The sequence below is a fragment of the Perca fluviatilis genome, chromosome 7, assembly GCF_010015445.1.
Source record: "Perca fluviatilis chromosome 7, GENO_Pfluv_1.0, whole genome shotgun sequence".
Classification (NCBI taxonomy): domain Eukaryota; kingdom Metazoa; phylum Chordata; class Actinopteri; order Perciformes; family Percidae; genus Perca; species Perca fluviatilis.
The window spans coordinates 30,783,607-30,806,572 of NC_053118.1; the positions used below are offsets into that span (position 1 = coordinate 30,783,607).

General features: G+C 41.4%; 2 protein-coding genes across 4 annotated transcripts in view; both read right to left on the minus strand.

Annotated features, from left to right (window-relative positions):
- The window catches only part of znf385d (zinc finger protein 385D), an 87,271-nt gene that overhangs the window by 30,527 nt on the left and 33,778 nt on the right, over window positions 1-22,966 (minus strand). The window contains exon 3 of one of the 2 annotated variants that reach the window (XM_039807057.1): window positions 14,941-15,048. In XM_039807057.1, the coding sequence (XP_039662991.1) occupies window positions 14,941-15,048 (108 nt within the window). Of the gene's footprint in view, window positions 1-12,088; window positions 12,279-14,940; window positions 15,049-22,966 lie in introns of those variants that run through there. The other variant, XM_039807058.1, reaches the window with a different exon arrangement.
- On the minus strand, window positions 5,242-11,155 carry LOC120563053 (tetraspanin-8-like). 2 transcript variants are annotated; one of them, XM_039807060.1, is made up of 2 exons: window positions 11,105-11,155; window positions 5,242-6,371 (listed from the first exon to the last, which is right to left on the minus strand). In XM_039807060.1, exon 2 carries the CDS (start codon window positions 6,348-6,350, stop codon window positions 5,790-5,792), a length of 561 nt encoding a protein of 186 aa, XP_039662994.1. In that variant the 5' UTR covers window positions 6,351-6,371; window positions 11,105-11,155; the 3' UTR covers window positions 5,242-5,789. The 2 variants fall into 2 exon arrangements, with proteins under 2 accessions (XP_039662994.1, XP_039662993.1); XM_039807059.1 differs by lacking the exon at window positions 11,105-11,155 and having other exon boundaries at window positions 5,242-6,501.

Genomic DNA, 22,966 nt, shown 5'->3' on the forward strand with positions numbered 1-22,966 from the left:
AGATAGCCATGCCTTTAGACTGATGTGTAAGTCAAATGTGCCATGACTAATGTCTAATCCAAATGGAAATAAACACATTTTTAAACATACTTGCCTCTGGCACCAGGCCGCAGCCAGCACCTGGTTGATGGTGAAGCATATTTGTATTTTGCCTCAATAAAGTTACATTAAAATCTAAGCATTAATTTCCCAAGAGTAAATGTTTGACAGTAGCCCATGAGTGCTATTAAATCCACAATCTAAACACATTCCACTACAGCTAAAAAGTGACACAAAAAAATGGAAGTACCTAAGTAAAGTACCTAACCCTAACCCTAATCTACAAAACATACAAACCACAGGTACAAAAGAGTAGAAGCATTTAAAAAAATATATACAACAAGGCAAAGCCCAGTAAAGATGCAATTAATACTAACATGGTGATCTGTCCTTCAATCAACACCTGGGAACCTTTGTAATTATCATTTTAAAAGATGCAGTTCTTCCCATTCCTAATCTGACAGATCAGGACTAATGAGAAAACCATGCCCAAAATCATCAAGATGCCAAATCCAAACGCAATCCCCATGAGTGAGTCTGATACTCTGTCCAACCACGTCATAATGTGCATTATACACGGTGTCGAGTATATCTCACGTTTGTCCAAAACCATGCACTTCCTGGAGGTGTCTGTGCAGTTACAAGAGTAGGGCACCACTGTTGCGTTTCCCCAATCAAGATATCCTTGAGATAAACCACAACAGAACCCGGACATTTCCAGCTTCTGAAACTCCTCCTGAACTTCCTTGGGCTGTTCGCTCAGCGGAAGCAGCTGCTCCATGTGTTTCCTCGCCAGCTCCTGGGCAGCTTCAGTTCTTGATATGGCTCCCAACGCTCCCACGGCCAAAAGCATGAGGAACATTGCGAGCAGGCCCAGGAAGAACAGGATCAGCAGGCAGCGGTTCTCTCGGAACGCTCCACAGCAGCCCAGGAAGCCAAAAATCAGAGTCACGGCACCGATAAATATCAGGAGGTTTAGCGCCAGCAGAAGTTCATCAGTCATCTGGTAATCTGCTTTGTTGCACTTGATGTGTATGGAGAAACTGAGAATAATGATTCCACCCACAAAAAATAAAAAGTTGAAGGTGAAGAGAAGGTATTTGATCACCTTGCTGACCGTCATTGTTCAACCCCAATGTCAATCCAAAAGCCAAATGAGAATGACTCCACCACTGGGTGCTACTGGGGAACTTTTGACCCTTGTTGGAGGCGTGTTCAGTGGGGGAGGGATCACCTTGTTTAAAGCAGAGCACAATGAAAACTGGCCTGAGTGGGTTTGAAAATGTTGTTGTCCCAGTTGTTAAAGCTATCCAACACACACACCTCCGGATGCTCTCTCAACTCAAACAATGGGATGGCTTGGAGGGTGAAACAAAGATTGTATTCATTGGAAAATAATCGTAATAGGGCACCTTTTCGACGACCGCACGTCTCGAAGGCGGCGGGGGCAGCGCCCAGCTTCCGCGTGCCTGCTAGAAATAGAACCAGCGCCTATTTTTCACGCTACACGCAAGCGTGTTGGAAGCGTTTCCAGGCAAAATAGAATAGGAAAATATGTTTATATGTCATTTAAACACAAATACATATTAATAAATGACATGTTGATGTTTGAAAGTCTCTAGGTTATGATGTAAATGCAGATATATAAATGTAATAAAAAAAAAAATTGATTTTCTAATATTGCACCTGTCAATAACGAACAAAATATTCTGTAGCCTATTTTGCCGTCAATACTGCCGACGTTGTCTTTGCTGTAATCAAATCAGTATATATTTATGTTTAACATGGCATTTGATTTTATCAATGGGAAACATACTTGTGTCCAGACAAGGCTAGCAGCAGCAGCAGCACCGCGTCAGACACGTTTCTGGTGTGTAAAGACATAGAAAAATCCATGCAGCCGCCACGCAGCTGACACGCCACAGAAAGGCCACGCTCATGCCACGCAGGCAGTGTGTAACCGGCTTAAGATTATAAATGTAGGCTCTGCTACTCATTCTCTGTATCTCTCTAACAGGCAACCCTTCCTGATTGGGTATCTTTAGTTTCATCTTGGTTCTCTTTTGCTTACTTTTATAACTTTTAAAGGCCTTGAACACCCACATAGGTGTTTCAGTTATTCTGGCTGATTAGACCTCTTCCTAGGACTCATGGTCCTCATAGGTCAAGACACATGACACCGTTATCATTCTTATTGGTAGATTACATTTGTGACGTACTAAAATCCCATTTAAACTCCGGCCCACCTTCAACCTGGGCAGAGGTCTAATCAGCCAGAATAACTGAAAACACCTGTGTAGGTGTCCAGAGCCTTTAAAGGCCGGGACACACAGGGCCGATAATCGGCCGTGGGACAGTCTGGCGAGGTCAGTGACTCGAGTCTGTTCGGTGTGTCCCGTGCCGTCGTCAGTCTGGGGGGCTGTCGGCCTTCATTTGGGCCGACCTGACATGTTCGGTCGGCGGAAGGGCAGTCGGGACTCACCCGGAAATGGCGAGCGGAATGAGGTGACTAGAGTCTCTCAAAATCTGACGAAACTCTTTTAAACTGACCTTTTGTTGAGCTGAAATGAAGACAGATTCAGCCACTGCACGGCCTATTTCTCGCTTAAAATGTTTTCAGAAACACGTTTCAGTGAACTATTTTAGTACAATATGAGATCGTATTCTGAACAAGCCGCCATGACAGTCTGGCTTTGAATTTCCGGAGAAAACAAACCCATGTGACGCGTTCGTCCAATCAGCTGCCGGTTTTCATTTCTTGTGCAACAGTACAGAGTAGCTGTCAGTACCCGATCCGTTCCACCTGCACAATCCGTTCTGCGCATGTGCAAGATGACACGTATGCCATGACGTAGGCGCAGATGATAATGCTGCGTTCATGCCACCTCGAAATAACAGGCACCGCCCCACTGGTTACGTTGTTTCTGCAGCTAGATTCAGTCTAAAATAACGTTAAGTCAAACTTAATGGGAAAAGCAGGCTACAGCTAAATTAAGACATTACAGTAATAACAATAAAGACAAGTATTGAGTGATTGTATTTTAAATGAGCACAAGTAAAGTAGAACTGACGTAACAGCTGTTATATATGTTAACGTTTATTTTCAAGTTTTATTTTGAGGGTTTTTTAAAGTTTACATGCTGTCTCAGCTAGCGGTTAGCCGAATTAGCTGTTAGCTAAACTAACGTTAGCTTCCCGGTGGAGGCTAACGGCAGACCGCTATAATCACCTAGCGGTCCGCCGAATTAACCGTTAGCTAAACTAACGTTAGCTTCCCGGGGGAGGCTCCGTATTAACCGTTAGCTACCGCTATAATCACCTAGCGGTCCGCCGAATTAGCTATTAGCTAACTAACGTTAGCTGGAGGCTAGCGTGTGAACATCTTGCGCATGCGCAGAACGGATCGTGCAGGTGGAAGCGGTGCCGTTATTCCAAGGTGGTGATGGAATGAACGCAGCATTATCATCTGCGCCTACGTCATGGCATACGTGTCATCTTGCACATGTGCAGAACGGATTGTGCAGGTGGAACGGATCGGGTACTGACAGTAGCGCTGCCTGCTGCTATGGAGACGTATTACGTTTCTCAAGTCGGTGTCGCCTCAGAGGCAGTTTTTTGGACCTCGGGGACCCGACTGATCATCTCGACTGGCTTTTCTGTCGACGGTCGGCCGTCTGGCTGGTGTGTCCCGGCCTTAAGTTGCCTACATCCCAGGTTTTTTAAGGAGGTTCTTTTAGTGTCCCTTGTGCCTGGGTGTTTTAACCCGAACCTAACCCTACCGTGTGACAGAAACTGAGATAAGTGAGCCCTGATAGCTCCTGGACCATCAGAAAGTTTTATCTCTGTAAAAGGGACTTTTTTGGGAGCCTGGAACTAAGCAAGAATAGAACTCTCCTGCTGTAGAGATAGGTAATGCTATAAAGTTCCTAAAAGGCTTCCTGGCCTCCTCGAAAAATTCCTGTGGTGGAAATTAGATTAAAATGAGAAGCAACGTGTACAGTATATTGCTTCACGTCTATTTCAAGAAAATATAAGAAAAAAAAGAAAAATTCCATTTAGATTTGTAGCATGTGAGTTACATTTGCAAAAACAATACGTCAAGGAAAAGAGTTGCTGTAAATGCATCACATGTAAACAGGTAATAAAGTGTTGTCTGCAAAGGGAGTAGAGCAGACTATCTGGTGACTTACTTGCTGTCAACAAATTACAGATTGAGTCCAGTTTATGATCTTGACTCATAAACATGACGGCATCTAGTAAAGATCTAGCAGAAACATCTTAAAATCGTTTAAAACAGAGAAGCTCTTTTCTCTTTATGTCATTAGGTCATTAACTGGTTTACAAACAGATTTCCTGTTTCCTAACAGAGCAGCTTGGATCGGTATTTAGCACAACACCACAGGCTTCCTGCTCTGCATCATCTCTCAGTCCGAGCTGCAGTTTCACTTTATGATAAACTGTCGCTGAAGCAATTTAAAAGACTTTATTTCAATGCAAAGAAAAAAACACCCTCAGGGTATTGGAGATCGCATAGCTCAACACAGCACTACCCGGTGATTTACAGGCAAACATAGTCCATCTCTGGTACGAACAGCTGATGGACAGTAAATATAGACCAAGATAGATTTCCCCATGTAAAATATAATAACCTCATATATACCTAATAATCCTGAATATTTATATTTAGAGATGCTACTGATTTGGCATCATGCTGCAGCAGCAGGGATTTTCCTTTTGAAATATTTTGATTACTTTCGAAACCGTATGGAAATTAGGTGCGGGGGAAATCGAAACCCATCTGCGGGTCCATGGGTTAGATTTAACAAGCTTGTATTAATGTAATGCATTTCATTACTGTATCTTAGAGTACACATATGAGCTAATGACTGCAGAAATACTTTGTGGTGAACTCAGTTTGTAATACAACCTCCTTTTCCGTAATCTATTTTGCTCATATGATGCATCATATTGAAACCAAAGATAAAGAGAAGAGATCCAGGCAAGCTATCATGAGCATGGGTTATAAGGACAAATGCAAAGAATGCTATAGGTGCCTCCCTGAACCCCAATGTGGCATGCTAAGAAGATGCTTTCACATTAACAGCACATTATTTCAGACATGAAACCATTCAACAACTGAGAAAAGCACATTTGTACTTGACTCAATCACTTCTCTTGTTTCACCATCGTAAAGCTAACGGTGCATTATTTCAATGAGAATGGGTTTCAGCAAGCAGGTCACTATAATGTGTTCCTTTGACATTATTAGATGTTTTATTTATTTTGTAAATGTTGTAATTGGTTATTTAACACATGAATACGACCATAGATACCAGGAACATTTTGAGTCCAGGACAATATATCTCTTGAGATTAAACTTATTGCAGATATATTGGTTACGATGTATATGTAACCTAATAAGTAACCATAGGTTGCAATACAGAAATGTCAAAGATAGGTTTGATGGAATTCAAACACTCAATCACTGTTACTTAGTTTGTCCACCTTCAGAGCACTGACAAGTTTATTTTCCAAGACTTGTGACATCTATTTTTAGATTTTGACTTTTTCAACACCATTTTTTCATACAGCATGGTGGTACTGAGATACATATTTCTATTATAAATGAGCAAGATCAGTAAAAATGCATTTACAAAATATACAATAGGGCAAAGCCCAGTAAAGATTAAATTAACACTAACATGGTGATCTGTCCTTCAACCAACACCTGGGAACCTTTGTGATAATCATTACCCATTCCTAATCTGACAGAGCAGGACTAATGAGAAAATAAGGCCAAGAATTATCAAGATGCCAAATCCAAACGCAATCCCCATGAGTGAGTCTGATACTTTGTCCAACCACGTCATAATGTACATCATACACGGTGTCGAGTATATCTCACGCTCATCTAAAACCATGCAGTTCCTGGTGGTGTCTGTGCAGTTACAAGAGTCGGGCACCACTGTTGCGTTTCCCCAATCAAGATATCCATCAGAGAAACCACAACAGAACCCGGCCCTTTCCAAATCCTGAAACTCCTCCTGAACTTCCTTGGGCTGTTCGCTCAGCGGAAGCAGCTTCTCCATGTGTTCCATTACCAGCTCCTGGGCAGCTTCAGTTCTGGTAATGGCTCCCAACGCTCCCACGGCTAATAGCATGAAGAGCATTAGAACCAGGCCCACGAAGAACAGGATCAGCAGGCAGCGGTTCTCTCGGAACGCTCCACAGCAGCCCAGGAAGCCAAAAATCAGAGTCACGGCACCGATAAATATCAGGAGGTTTAGCGCCGGCAGAAGTTCATCAGTCATCTGGTAGTCGGCTTTGTTGTGCTTCATGTGTATAGAGAAACTGAGAATAATGATTCCACCCACAAAAAACAATAAGTTGAAGGTGAAGAGAAGGTATTTGATAACATTGCTAACCGCCATCGTTCAACTCCAACGTCAATCTAAAAGCCAAATGAGAATGACTCCACCACTGGGTGCTACTCCTTAAATATGGGGACCGTTAACCCATGTTGGAGGCGTGTTCGGTGAAGAAGGGATCACCTTGCTGAAAGCAAAGCACAGTGAAGGGACCTGAGGGGGGTTAAAAAAGTTTCCCCAGTTGTTTAAACTATCCAGTTGCAGCACCTCTTGATGATGTTGTCGTAGAAAAACACAGTTACAGATATTTACTTAATTTACTTTAATACAAATGGTTTGTACTCATCTCTCTTTGCATGATATATTGCTTTAAGAATGATGGGTGGGTTCCCAACTTGGTCAGAGCTGCTGCTAACTGTTCAGCTCCTATTTCGGTAGTATGTGAGGTTGTAATCTGAACCCTACAGAAGGGTTTTCCGGGGTGAATGCCAAGCCCCTGTGATTGGTGGAGGGAAGGGTGGACGACCCTTACATAAGAATCAGACCCTCTGTAACAGACGCCCTCCCTAGTCATGTGGCATCTTTAGTTTATCCTTGGTTCTCGTTTGCTTATTTTGTACAACATGCACACACGCCACATTGTCATACATGCAAACCTTACATTACTGATCTTACTGACATTCACATCCCACGTTATGTGTTCCTTTGTTATGCTTTGCAAATTAATTATTTTTGTTAAATAAATTACTTTACTGTTTACTTTAAACTTGCGCATCTCCCATATTTGTCCTGGCCCAAGAGTCAGGTTAGGACAAAATGGGGGCTCTTTCCGGTCAAAGTTATTAAGAGACTTCATTTTTACTAAGTCTGTTATATTGTTCTTTGATTTGTTTGGCACGTGGTTGTGTTACGCACAGATCAGGTTATTGAGTCCTGGTGACCTGACGCGCCACAGAGAAAGGACCACTGTACTTGGCCTGGAAAGGTGAATTAACCAGAGGAAGCAGAGAAAGAACTTGATTGCCTGGTGTAAACTGAAGAACCTTAACCTGCTGGTTATAGCGGTTCTTCATCTTTCCCTGCGTGACCCAAAGGTTTTTGTCTCACCATTTCACCTGCCCTATACAATCTCAATCTGAAACTATTCACATAATCCATGAGGTTCTGAAGGGGGTCCTCAGGGAAACAACCATTCTTTAACACTGCAAGGGACCATGCACCTTGTCCAAACACTAAACACCTGAACCCCTTCCCGAGCTGCTAACATCAACCAGGGCAACCCATCCTTCCAGTCACCAGACAGCTCTGTACAGTAAGTGTGCAACAAGAACTTCAGTGTTTGATGAAAGCGCTCAAGTGCTCCTTGACTTTGAGCATGGAATGCTGCCAATTTATTATGCTTAATGTGCAACTGTTTAAGCACTTCAGTAAACAGATGGGATGTAAAACTTTAACACTGGTCAGACTGGAGCACTTTTGGGATGAAAAATATAGTGAACTGAGTCAACACTTTGACCACTGCCAGCTGTAATGGTGCAAAGTGGCAGCAGGATATCTTGTAGCTTGACATATTACAGTCAACAGATATGTGTGTCCATATTTGGACTGAGGCAAAGGACCTACACAGTCCACAATTGAGTGCTCAAAGGTCCGTCCCATTACAGGGATTGGAAACCAGGGAGCTGGTTTAACAACCTGTTTAGGCTTGACAGTACCCTGACAGGTATGGCATTTTTTGATTAATCGGGCAACGTCTCGCTTTAAACAGGGCCACACATTTTTTTGCACTCATATGTTTTATGGACACAGAGATGACCTCTGGAGGAGTATACTGCAATGGTTAACAGGGACATCAACCTGGAAGATCTGCTCTCCCAGAGACTTTAAACCCTGCAGCACCCATTTACGAACCAACGAACCAAGCAACCCAAGAAAGGAAATAACACTGAGCAGCACTCCTAACCTCTGATGCTGGTGCAACTCTATCAAACAGCTCAGTTAAAGATGCATCTTCCTTCTGTTCTGCCATCAGCCTGTGACGCTGCTAGTTGGTTTATCAACTGTGAATCTGGCAACTCCAAGCACTCTAGTTTCTGTACATCTGGCCCAGCATGAGTGGCAACCCAGCTGGCAGCTCGGGTGACAGCGCAGGCTGGGAAAATGTCATGGGAGCCCTGTGGCCTCGCTGAGGGTGCTACCACTGACGGGAACTGCTGGCGGTTTCCCTACATTAGGCACCCCGTCAGCCCTCACATTATCCCAAACCAAGCCAATATTATATGAACACCCTCAACAGGCAACTGTACCCGATAGGGGTCGTGGATTTGTATTTAACTTTTTAACCTTAGCTCCATTAGAAGAACCCCTGTAGAAGGGACTTTTTGGGGGGCAAGAGTTGAATTCTGGTTTCGCCTGTAGAGATAGTTAATGTTATTAAGTTCCTAAAATGCTTCCTGGCATCCTCAGACAATTCCTATGGTGGAAATTAGACAAAAATGAGAAGCAACATGTACATTTCTTCATGTCTATTTCAAGAGAATTTACAGAAAGAAATCCCATTTAGATTTGCAGCTTGTAAAAAATGCAGGTCTGAAAAGTAAGCCAGTTTACAAAAAAACGTGAGTCAAGATGAAGAGTTGCTGTAAATGCATCAAATGTAAACAGGTAATAAAGCATTTCCTTCGAAGGGAGTAGAGCAGACTATCTGGTGACTTACTTGCTGTCAACAAATTACAGATTGAGTCCAGTTTATGATCTTGACTCATAAACATGACGGCATCTATGTTTTTTTTTAAAACAGAGAAGCTCTTTTCTCTTTATGACCTCAGGTCAATAACTGGTTTACAAACAGATTTTCTGCTTCCCAGCAGAGCAGCTTGGATCGGTATTTAGCACAACACCACAGGCTTCCTGCTCTGCATCATCTCTGAGTCCGAGCTGCAGTTTCACTTTATGATAAACTGTCGCTGGAGCAAATTAAGACACTCTCTTGCTGTAGCAGTGTTTCAATACAAAGAAAAAACACCCTCGCAGTATTGGTGACCTCCTAGCTCAACACAGCACTACCCGTTGATTTACAGGCAAACTTAGTCTATCTCTGTAATGGACAGCTGATGGACAGTAAATACAGACCGAGATAGATTGTCCCATGTAAAACATAATAACCTCATCCTAAGTAATAGTCAACATATTCAGTGTTAGAAATAGACTGAATACTCCTTTAATGAAGGAAGGATGACATTGCTATTTAGAGATGCTACTGATTTAGCAACATGCAGCAGCAGCAGTGGTTCTCCTTTTAAATATTTTGATTACTTTCTAAACAGTATGGAAATTAGGTGCGGGGGAAATCGAAACCCATTTGCTGGTCCATAGGTTATATTAAGCAAGCTTGTATTAATGTAATGCATTTCATTATTGTACTGCAAAGTGCACATGTGAGCTAATGACTGTAAAATACTTTGTGTCAAACTCAGAGTTTGTAATACAACCTCCTTTTCTGTAATCTATTTTGATGCTATGACTATGAGTCAATATTGGCATAGATGGCGTAGATGTCAGGCCTGGACTCTAATTAGGTATACTAAATTTGGGCCTGATTGGACAAACCACTGCCTGTTTCGTGGTGAAAGTTGGACATTTGAAACCTTGCTAGGGCCACACCGTTGGACGACAGCTAAAGTGCTTAGCAATTTAGTGTTGCCGAGTCCTCTAAATTGTACTGACGAATTTTGAAGTCAATCGGGTTACTTCTGTAGGAGGAGTATAGTAAAGTATAACGCCTGCAAATGGTCAAAAACTTCAAAATGGCCTCCTGTTGGGTTAAGGGTATGACTCCAAGAGGCGTTTTTGTAAGTAAGTAAGTATGGACATTTGTATATGCCTACCAAATGTCATACATCTAGGTGAAACCAACTGCAGGAGCTACTTTTTGTAAGTTTGTAGGGGGCGCTATTGGGCCAATTTTCCACACCTAAGCTTTGGACCCATGTAGATTTCTTCAGACCTGGACAGTCATCATGGATGAAAAGATTTGGGGCAGATTGGACAATGTACATTTGAGTTACAACAACTTCCTCTTTCATGATGTAACATTGAAGTTTGCCGTGCCACCACGGCCACGCCCTTGAACACAAAATCACAATCTTTACAACACAGCAGCATCAAGCTATTTAGGCTTTCCTGAACACTTGAGTTGAATCTATTCAATCTGCTAGGAGTTACACATCAAAGTATAGTGACTGTAAATTCCTGTTGCCAGTAGGTGGCACTATGACTATGACTCAATATTGAGATGGAGATGTACTGACCAATTTAGAAGTCAATCAGGTTAAATCTGTAGGAGGACTTTGTTAAATTTAGTGTTGTTTTTGGCAGCCTTTTTTAATTTTAGTTTTAGTCTAGCCTTTGTGTCAAGCTGTCATTTTAGTTTTTATTGGTTTTAGTCACGTTCCTACTCTTTTTAGTCTAGTCAAGTTTCAGTCAACTAAAAGTCTGAGCATTTTAGTCTTATTTTAGTCAGAATAATCCATGACTATTTTCGTCTAGTTTAAGTCGACAAAAAATGATGACATTTAGTCTAGTTTTAGTCAACGAAAACTGACGACATTTAGTCTAGTTTTAGTCAATGAAAATTGTATTTTAGTCTCTTTTTAGTAATGCAATTCTATTTAACTCAGTCAACATAGTATACGTACCTAGTAGGGGTGGTACGGTTCATGAAAAAACACCCGAACCGCTCGGTTCGCTCGTCTCGGTTCGCTCGTCTCGGTTCGGAGCATGTGTGTACCGCACGGTTCGTCAGTACACTGTTAATGTGCACTAACCTCTTACTGCCGTAGTGCCCACTTTATACACCTATGTTAAAACACTTACTGGAAATGACGAATGGGATGGGCGTGACAAACGCAACACATGGCAGCTGATTGGACGATCGCGTCACATGGGTCTGGCTGGTCCCTAATTTCTGGTCATGGCGGCTCGTTCAGAATACGATCTCATATTGTACTAAAATAGTTCACCAAAACGTGTTTCTGAAAACATTTTAAGCGAGAAATAGGCCATGCAGTTGCTGAATCTGTCTTCATTTCAGATCGACAAAGGTCAGTTTAAAAGATTTTCGTCAGATTTTGAGAGACACCGAGCCAACCGCTCCTCAAGTGGAGTGGGGTGCCGCTGCAGGTCAGCGTCAGTCCTGCAGAAATGTCCAGTGGGAGAGGCGTGCCCAGAGCTGTAGGATGCGCCAGCGTGTTTGTATGTCTGGTGTGTGGAACATTTTGGATTTCATGTTACCTATGATGAAATAAAACAATATATAGAACTGCCACTGTGTGCATGTTTTGTGCAACATGCATTCAATATGCTAATTTTAGCTATATATCATATGCTGAAGTATATTCTGGAGTGTTAAAGATTAAAAGAAAAAAATAACAAGAACCGTACAGAACCGAAAACCGTGACCCTAAAACCGTGATACGAACCGAACCGTGGGTTTTGTGAACCGTACCACCCCTAGTACCTAGTAGTATAGACAAAACCAAAATTTTCTTTTAGCCAATTTACAACATATTTATTTTACCAACCAAACATGTTAGAAGTACACACACATACATTTAAATAAAATGAAATAAAATGGCATCACATGACAATGCCAGAAAAAAATTAATACATTCAAGTTGTACCTCCTTGTGGCAAAGAAATCCTGAGCACTAGATGGCTTTTCCATCTTCTTGGGTTGGACTTGCTTCACTGGTGCCATTTCTGGAATCTAGCACAGGAATAGATACAATGTCAGGACAGATGCAGCCTCTGGAAAATCTAACTGTTGTAAATTAAGTAGCATAAATCCTTGCTATGATTTTTACCATAGTAAAAAGTCTACATAATAAAAACAGAAGAAGTCTAAGCAGTAGTCTCGGGAGGCATGTTAATGACAATACCATTTGTTTAAATGTATGTATTGGTCTAGAATAAAGTATTAGCAATTTAGCAACACACACACACACACACACACACACACACACACACACAAGTTAACCCACTTTACACTCTCTCACAAACAAATATACACGCACACGGTAGTCACACACGTTTGTCTCAGTCGTTTTCAGCTCCAGTGGCTAACGTTTAAAGCTAACGTTAAAATGAGACACATTAACCACAGCCTCATGAGTTGGCATGATCTTTCTAAAATAGAAAGTAACATTATGTTAATGTCTTGACTTACCTTAATTTCTTTCTTTCCAAATGTCGTTTCTTCTTTTTCTCCCAAAGACGAACGAGCCGGCCATCGGTCCCTTTCTCTGTGTCAGACTTAATTTTGTTTGTTGTCGTTTACGCTAGCTAGCTAACTCACCGCAGCTGCATATTCTAAATAATGCTGCGAGTGGGGCTTGAATGTCACCTGCGTCTGCGCAGGCAACTGTTATAACATTTCGTCTCATCTCGTTTTGGTCAATGAAAATGAAGAGACATTTTAGCATAGTTTTTATTTTGTAAACCACATTTAGTCTCGTTTTTATTCGTCAACAATATTGCATTATATATTTAATTATAGTCATCGTCACATGACCAACATTTACGTTGCGTCTCGTCTCCGTCACGTAATAAAGGTTCATTGACAACGATATTTCGTCATAATTTACGTTGACGAAAGCAACACTAGTTAAATTTCACCGTGGCTCTTGAAATATGATGGAAATCTCACCATGGATAATTTCGTCGATGATTTATACAGATGACGAGGTTGAAAAGGTCAAAAAGTCCTATTTCTTATATGACTAAATGTATTGTAGCCTATACGTTGTTCAAAGATGGTGTAATGGATAAGACTCCTCTGGACCTCCATATTATGTCTCCGTGATGGATCAGACTTCACAAAGCTTATAAAACCCTTACACTTGGACATTATTTTCTTCTCACATCTTTGGGTCCATCTGACAAATCAAAGCCTCACCGTAATAGCAAAATGACAACTAACAATGTGTGATTTTCCATCAATCTTTTGTCTGATTCACTCTCAACACCAACACCTACAGAAGACCGAATACATGGACTGTATTTCACATCTTTACTGGAGCTAAATCTTTCAGTGATTTACTTATTTTCTGTCCCTTTCAGCTACAGAACAAATCTGTTGATATTAATCTCTGAATCAACATTTATTTAATTTATATTCATATTCCTCATACATTAAACTTGTATTGTTTCATTATGTAGCACAAAAGCTTATTTTACAGTTCCATCACTAATGCAATAAAAACTAAACTAAACTGCTTGTTAATGTCAGTTGGGCTGTACCAAAAGTGTTTAAGTCATTCACAACTTGGTAATATGTTTGCTAGAAATTAGTTTCAATACTATGATTCATCTAACCTCATTTAATAATGTATTGGTCGGACTTAAATGTTATTCAAATGCTGTTCAGCGTCATTCAAATTAAAATGCTCAATTGCTGGAAGAGGGCCGTTCAGACTAAAGCTTAGAAAAAACCTGAAAACAAGCTGAAACCTACAAAGACTGGACAAACCACACATAAAGACTGTTTTCACCAACTTAAAACTGGCTAAACAGAGAACAACACACTGAACGACTGAATGAAGCTCTAGTGGTAGAACTAAAGTACTGAAGTAGTATTACTAAACACAAAGTAGAGCTGAGGCTGATGGGAATGTCATTAGATTTGCGTAAACCAAAGATATAGCCATATATAATTTCTGACCTGTTGAAGGTGCTAGAGGAAAAGTCAGAAGATTAACAGTTATACTTCATAAGGGAAGTAAATTGTGTTCCAACCCATCTGCTACTTGTCAAGACATTTCACTGAATAATATAAACTTCAGGGACCTTGAAAATCTTTTGGCCCGTTGGTCTTACTCATTGTTTATACTTACACGAAACGTAACACCATTTAATTTTTATTAAACCTAAATAATCGTGAGCTAGGATATGCAGGGCTGTCTCATGGGGGAAGTCGGGCGACATAATGTAAAGAGTGACAAAGTTATTGTAGGGAGGAGGTCGGAGTGGATGGATGGGTCAATTAACACAGGACTTTCTCCAAAGAGACCACCCCGTCTAAACATGTTCTGCACTGTAAAGGCTTGCACAGGCGCACTGATGGCTTGTGTTGCTGGAGATTCCTAGGATAAGGCACGAAAAAGAGTGCATAACTTTTTTAAGATAGCATGCGAACCGTTGTATGACGATACATTGCTTGTGATGGTGCTAGAGGAAAAGTCAGGGAACCACCAAAATTAGGAGGATTCAACAACAAAGGTGCAACAAATTCCTATACAAATTTCATTCAACAGTTTTTGAAATATTTTAGACTGGACTCAAAGTGGTGGACCATCAAACAGACATGGAAGCCACAGGGCTAAAAAGACAGTATTCGTATTCTAATGATAACTATGTGAAGGATAACATAACATCAGGGCAGGTGAGGTTAAATACTTAATTCTTTGGAGTTTGTAATGTGGTTGGGGGCAGGAGTACTTTCACTTTTTTTTACTTCAGAAGAAAACTTGCTCACCTGTGAGTTGAACCTCAGCTGACAAACGCTGCAGGAGACGTGCTTCCTCTTTACGGTGGGAGGGAGGCCGAGGGTGTGATGGAGGACGGCTTTCTGCACGGGGTCCATCTGGAGGATGGAGGGAAACACAGGGAGAGGCTAATTAAAACTGTGCTAAAGCAGACCTGTAAATCACATTCACTACTCCATCGCTCACTGGGCTGTAAAGAAAAAAAACAGGCTGCCTGGAGCTTTTTAGAAAGCTGGCCATTCATCTTTCGCTTCAACAGGTGCTTTGTGGCTCAGACATTAACACAGACATATCAAGAATCAATGCCCCATTTCCAAACTTGAGGCACACACTATCCATGTTTCACTATAGGGACTTTACTGTAATGGACGTAGACAAAATCCCTCAAGTGAGCACTTTAAGTACACCATTGGCATTATTGCATCCTCTATGCATTTCTATATTATTAACACTCTCCAGAACATACAAAAAAACTACAATGAAGTTAACCTACAAACAATAATTGTCTGTGTAGCCACCATCTGCTTACCTTATGTTATAGTATTTGATAGCTGTCCAAAAATATATAAAATATTAAAGAAAAGTATTTGGTGAATAATTAAAGAATATTCCTTCATTGTGATCAGTGTGGCCCGATGAGTTTATTGCCTATATCTCATTAAACTATCAAAGCAGAGAAAAACAGGACCACACACACACACACACATCTTTGTCTTTGGCAGTAACTTTTGTCCAAAGCGAGATACAAATGAGTTACAATGCAAGTCACGGTAGATCAAGGAGAAGACATCAAGAACAAGTGCCTCAACACTCTTCTGTTCCACTTTCCACCTGACACAAGTGCAACAAGGCTTGCAGGGCCATGAAGTAACATGTAAGTGCCTAGCAAATGACAATCTTAGAGCTAGAGAAGGATAGATAGAAAGAGTAACAAGCTGTTGCTCCTGAATAAAATCAATTCAATGTGTGGATTGCAGTGAAGATATACTGTAAATCACCTAACGCTGCTTTTGGAAGACAGCCAAGTTCTATGGTGTGGAGGCACAAGCAATATCACGCTGCAGCTTCACAGATAATACCTGTTGGCAAGATAAATTCATTGGGCCCTTGAATTGGTTCACCCATGGATGCCATTAAATCCAATGCACTGCAAGCAAGCCCAACAGAAAAAAATGCAAATTAGATTAGATTGGATTCAACTTTATTGTCATTGTGCAGAGTACAAGTACAAAGACAAGGAAATGCAGTTTGCGTCTAACCATAAGTACAAAAAAAAAGAAAAGTGCAATGTGATATACAAAGTATAGACAGGTGGTGCATAGGCAAGACAAGAAATATATTGCAGTGTTATAAGAGCAGAATAAATATGGCTATGTAATATGAACAATGTATGAACAACATGTACAGATATGTGCAATGTAGTAGCAGTGACATTATAGTAGCAGTAAGAATAATAAGAAAGTGATGCACATTGTTTCAGAAAAGTTGAAAAATATTGAAGAATTATTGTAAAGTTACCTGAGATTATTCACAAAGAACATGAGCACACAAACAAAAAGGCATCTACCACACAAATATATATATTTTTTATTTTTAGGACTAACTAGGAGTGAACAGGCTACTGCATTGCTGCACGCTGCTTGTCTGGTTGGCATGGGCCTCCCTCTGTGTGGTGACAGGGCTTTGGGCAATGAACAAACACATCTGCCTCACCGAAAAAGTGCCTCAATAGGCACCACTTGGCTGCAGAGGGAGGAAAGGTGCTGGCGGTGTGTGGGAGGATTAATCCACCTTGACAATTGTGCTGCAGAAGGTAGTTACCCTGATGTTACACGGTCACCTTCTGTGGATGCTGTTTGGCTGAACTGAGGCTGTTTTTCAAATATTGGAATTTTGAAAGTATTTGTCTGCAGAGGTAGAAAAAGTTGAAAACTACTGGTGCTTCAAGTAGAACCGCACAATAATCTTTACATAAATGTCTTATTGCATTCTCTGTTGATTCATGTGATATATCCATGCAGTGGCTCTACAATAAATCCAAGTTGTTGTTGACACTGTGTCAGTGAGAAGTTGATTCAACTCTTCGGGTTAGGTTTGGGTTAGGATTAGGGTTAACCCCTCAGTCGGGAGTTAGGGTTACAACATCAAGGGTTAGGGTTAACGCTAACCCTTGATGTTGTAGTTGGTGTTGGTGCTGGTCTATACTCAAAGGTATTCCTAATATTTAGATTTTCACCCACACTGGCAGCTAAACCAGCGAAACAATCCCTGAAGCGCTGAGGCAGGAAGGAGAGTAATCATGTGCAGGTGACAGCAATGGCTGGAAAGCTACAGCAGCTTGGCAAAACAGACAATCTGGCCAATACTGGCTGAAAACTGGTCTCCATATTTACACTGTGACGGACTGAATGAGGAGCAGCTGGGTATGCAGGTGACGGGGTCAGGCGATCTCTAGAGGACGTAACCTCACTGAGGGCGACTACAGGGCATGTGATGCAAAAAGAAAAAAAGAAACATGGGATTGAAATGTGCAGAAAAGACACACAGTTGGAGGAGGATAAGAAGGGGCTGAAGAGAGGGAAAGAGGGAGGCAGTGCAGACATCGCCATAACAGACTCCAAACATCCCTCCAGGCCGGTCAGGGTGCCACCAAGAACTTGGAAACCGAGTGACTTGGCTCAGAGGGACTGGATGGTGGAGAACTGGGTCCAGAGGAAGAACTGACTGAGGCAGAAAGCAGGGGGAAACAAACTTGGACGGAGGCCTAATGGAGACAAACTGCAACTGAAGCTCAGAAAAGGCCGGGCGAACAGATGCAGACTCTCTAAGAGAAATAGAAGCAGCCTCTGGTACAGTAAGTAAACATGACATTGGTCTGAAGGGGATGCGGACTCTGAAAGAGAGACAGATACAGGCTTGGACTGACTCTCGCCGCATGCGGCTTTAGGCTCAGACTGTGACGACAAAAGAGCCACTGAATAAAAAAAGCAAAAACTGGTTCTGAGGAGACCCATTTAGGATCAAACAGAGAAGCAGAAACAATCCGCCAGAGACCAATTTAGGAAGCAAAAAGGGTCATCCAGGTTCAGACTTAAAACAGACTCAATTAGGTGAAAAACCAGCCACCATAAAAAGGGTGTAATAATTGTTTAAATATGGGGATACCAGCACACATGGCATTTATATTGTTGCACTTGGTTGTATACATGAAAGGTGACAAAAATAGTTGTGTAAAAAAAGTTTCTGTCTTCCAAAATACTAGCAGCATAAAGTGATCACGGTATCCATTCACTGCAATCCAAACAAGGAATTCATTTTATCCTTAAGCAACTCTGCAACTCAATTTTCCATTGTCAGAGAGCAGTTTCACATCAGCTACTTCATGGAGCTGCACACCTTGTGGCACTCGTGGCAGGTGAAATGTGGCACTGAGTGTTGAGGCACTTATTAGTTAAGGCTTCTCCTTGATCTGCCGTGGTTTACATTGCACCTCATATTTGTATGTTGTTTTGTACAACATCATCTGCCAAATGAATGAATGTGAAAGTAATCAGGAGGACGTCAGCCTCGCATGTGCGGCTCTGATAGTTTAATGAGCTGTAAGCAAAAAGAGCTTGAGAGAGAAAAGAGTACAGCTGGTCAATTGCTGCGTTGGTGTGAATGTGTTTCTGAAAGTTACATAAATTGTCTCCAATTCCGACGTCGAAAAGGTGTGTGGGGAGGGAGTTTCCAAAGCTGTCTAACCATCTGACAAGCTGTTCTGATGAAGTATACTGGTGCCTTTGGACACAGAAACAGGTTCAGGACAAAGACAAAGAAAAAAGTATCAGATTCAGACAGAAGCTGTTTCTCATAAACAAATCAAAGTTCGCACATTTTCCAGAATTTCCCTTTCACAAAAAAGAGATGGTCCATATAATACGGGTTCTCACCTACTGGAAATACTCAGATGCGGTTTACACCACGGGCACGTAGCCAGTTCGTGATTTGTCATAAACAACCAAGTCCCTTGCCGTTCCTTGAATTTGACTAAAAATTTCAGAATCTTGTTGTCTCTCAAGTTAGACATTTCCGTCGCCGTCTTTGTGTAAATCAACCTTCTTCTTCAACCTTACTTTTTTTTTTCTTCAGAATGGTGTAAGCTGCATGATTGAAACGTCATTAACACGCCCACTCTCTTGCCGTGAATTCTCCGGACAATGACATGCCCTGTTCACATATGGGCTCAATTGGACAGTACTAGGCAGCTGACAGGGTAAAGTCCATTTAATGTCCGGACATTTGCATTGTCACATGCAGCTTCTCCGGGTAATGCCTAGATAATTTCGGGGTTGCAGTGCATGTGTTTGCATGTGTGCTTCAGAAGGAGGGACAGCAGGGACATATTGTGGATTTATTGCAGGGTTGTAATGTGTTGCTGGAGTTATGAGGTCCCAATATGGTTCTGACTTTGACATCAGATTTAATGCCAGAAAACGCAATAAAAAAGTTGTTCATTACTGATGCTCTTTGAGTGAGCAGTGAAGTCAAAATCTGTAAGTATGTATTTAAATACAGTGCTTTACACTAAATAACGTATATTTTTCTTCCGCTTTAATCACCTGCATCTTTTTCTTCCATCTATTAATAAAAACATGTCTCAAATAAAGTGAGTTGTCACTGTAATATTTTTGAACGGTTCCACTTAATTTCTGACACAACGATTCATACATGTAATCAAAATCATGCTTCAATAAAAGGTTCCTCTCACAGCAAAAACAATTAGAGCAATTGAGCTGTCAGCGAAGTGAGGCAGTCTCACATGAATCACTCACAGTGCTTATGTTCACAGACAATGCTCAGTATCACAAAGTAGTCCTTGGTGGGTGTTTTTCAGACACTAATGTTCCACTGTGGCACTCAATATAAAAGGTTTTCTGAGGAATGGCATTGTGTTTCAGCACTGCAGTAAATTTATATTTCTGATAGGAACAGAGTGTGTTGACACACATCAACACGGTGCAGGTCTGCAGGGAGAATGTATGTGGTTTTCAGTACCAATTAGTAGTATGGACCAGGATCAGTTTCACAAATTGCCAGAACCGGGACAGATGCTACATGCTCATGCTTTGAGCCTCTTCGTTGTTAAAGAAGTCGCCAGCAAAACACATACACAAAGTAAAGTGCTACCCAAAAAAGCTCTGCTAAACCAATTGTATCCGACCTGCTCGGCACCACACGGCAAACAGACTCAGTTAGCCACTAGCTGGTGAACATAGTGGAGCATTTAGCAGCTAAGGAGCCAGATATTTCCCGTAGGAGTCAGCGGAGGTAAAAGTAGAATGAATATGGGGCTTAACATTCATCAGGTCACTAGAAACACAAATCTAAATGAATTCTAATGTTGCGTCATGTCTGCTGCATGTGTAATTAGGCTATAGCACATTCATCATATCAGCTTTAGAAGGTGATGATATGTTGAGTATGATCCACTGCTTGTAAGTGCCAAAAAACTCAATTCATGCAGCTTTAAGGCAGGAACAGGTCCTTAGTTTTGCTCTTAAGATGCATCCAGATATAACAAAAAATGGAATTCAGAGATGGCATAAAGAGACAATAAAAGCTTTTACAGCTTTAGTAGTACAGTATTCAAGGGTAGAATGATCTAACACTCCTACGTAACAGACGGGGAAAAAAATTGGATGCATTATCGGCTTTTAATGAAGAATAAATTTACTAAAAATGAAACATTTAAAATATACAGCAGAGCATTTGAAAGTAGCTCCTGTCAGGAAGGAACATCTAGAATAGCAAAGATGACTGAGTGCATATCACTTTCATATTAACAACATCAGCTCTTTTGTTCCATTAATTGCTACGCTATGCACAATCAGCATTATGAAACGCTGCACTCACTGTGTAGGCAAAGTCAAAGAGGTAGGAGCAAATAACGCCCACTTGCTCAATTGAAATGCATGTAATGATTTACATTGAAATGTGCAGCTTCTCACCCTGAAAACACAGAAAAGTCTGCATTACGTTACCAGAGCAGGGACTCTCCTCTGCCTTTGCCCTGACACACTTTGTTGCCAAATTGGAAAGAAAGAGAGTGTTATGCAAGAGTCCACCTTTGTACTGTAAATCTCACCCAAGTTTTTGGGAAGGGAGAAGGGGATGACACATGGAGTTGGCGAGGGTCGCTGGCAAGAGTAAAACACTACAGCAGAGAACCAAATGCACTGCAGCCTGCTGGGAAACTGGGGCCTGAGCTCTGGAAAGCTCCTGCCAGTTAAAAACATCTGGGCCACGAGAGAACGGATGACCTCTTACTAGAAACACGCACCGGGATAGAAACATGTTATTTCTCCTTCAGTCTGGTGCAGATGCTGTGAAATGAATTTGTGATGATGAGGCCACAAGAAATGGCAAAATCCTGCAAAATGATCAGGAGAAATTTAAGTACGTGGCACTATCATTAATCATTGGGTATAAAGCGAAGAAAAAAGGGATGAAATGTTCTTTATCCAGTGTGCTATTCTTGGCCGCTAATTTACGGACAACTCAGCACCACAATTTCACCATCTCCTGTGTATCTTTTACATGTATCTCTTTAAGATTTATTCATGTAGCATTTCATTCCCTCCCCGCACTAAAACATGATGTGTTCAGGCCCCGTCTGAGGAGAGCAGCTGCTGTGCCAGGGACACGTTATTCCCTGAGCTCCTGCACCCATCAGCCACCCACTGAGCCACACACTCCGCACGGGCCACGCCTGCCAGGGACGGAAATGTCGCCGGAGCAAATGTACCGTGACACACATATAAAGCACGAGGAACCACATAAGTACGAACACCCACGCACACGCCAAAGCATATCACGCATGCCCATTTTCAAGCCTGCAGCAGCGTACAGTGCACGCTAAATTCAGTGTCATCTTTCAAATCACTTCCTCAAGCTCTAATATGGAATTTTTTTTCTCAGTTGGTTGAGTTCCAGCACTAACACTTGTCAATCATCCTGATGAGCTGTCTGCCTTGAAACAGCCTCCCGCCTGAGGTAACGGTAAAGCCGCCGCAGACGATCAGAGAGCAGGTGGCGAACACAGACAATCTGCAATTAAAGAAAAATAAATGTTTGCAGTTCCTCTGAACAGGTCTTGGGCTCACATAAACATCCTTAACATTGTTCAAAAAGCAATTTCAGGTACAAATAAAGGGTTTAGGATCTTACACATAGAGTCAAAGACACAACCAGTAATGTGTATATGGTAGCTTATTTACTATTTGAATGTACAAATGTTGCATAATGCAGCTTTAAATAGCTTTTTTTGTATTTGTTGTTATCCTGCGCGAGTGTTCTAGTTCTTTAAATCAGTACTCCTAATCTTTTATTTATCTCACATACTCACTCATTTTTTCAAGCAACAATTTCCTTTGTCTTACCTTTTAGGGTGGCAGTAGCTCAGTCCGTGGGGACTTGGCTTTGGAACCGGAGAGTCGAGAGTCATTCAGACTGATAGATAACTGACCAAGTATGAAGGGTGGACTGGTAGCTGGAGAGGTGCCAGTTCACCTCCTGGGCATTACCGAAGTGCCTTTGAGCAAGGCACCAAACCCCCCAACTGCTCAGGGCGCCTGTACATTGGCAGCTCCCTCGCTCTGACATCTCTCCAATGGATGCATGTGTGCGTATTTTCTATGTGTGTGTGTGTGTGTGAGTGTGCATATGAAAATAATAGTAATAAAAATAAGTGTGTGATAAGTGAAAATGTTGAATTTTCCAAACAGGGGTTAATAAGGTATACATTATTATGTGATTTTTTTTCCCTCTTTCCTTTTTCGTTCATTTACGAAATTTCAGATTAATTTGACCATGAAGTAAAATCTAAAAGCACATTTTAAAGCTTGCAGATAAGTGAAATATTTTACATTTTACTTTCATTTGCTAGCTTTCAGAGACAATGTATCGTAAATCTATTTTCTCTGTGGGCGTCTCATTTCACTGGTCCGGCTGTCTTTGATTCGCACTGATGTGTCT

What these genes read in the sequence shown, in the direction of transcription:
- LOC120563053 (XM_039807059.1), bottom strand. Translation starts at nt 6,470, where the DNA reads ATGGCGGTTAGCAATGTTATCAAATACCTTCTCTTCACCTTCAACTTA.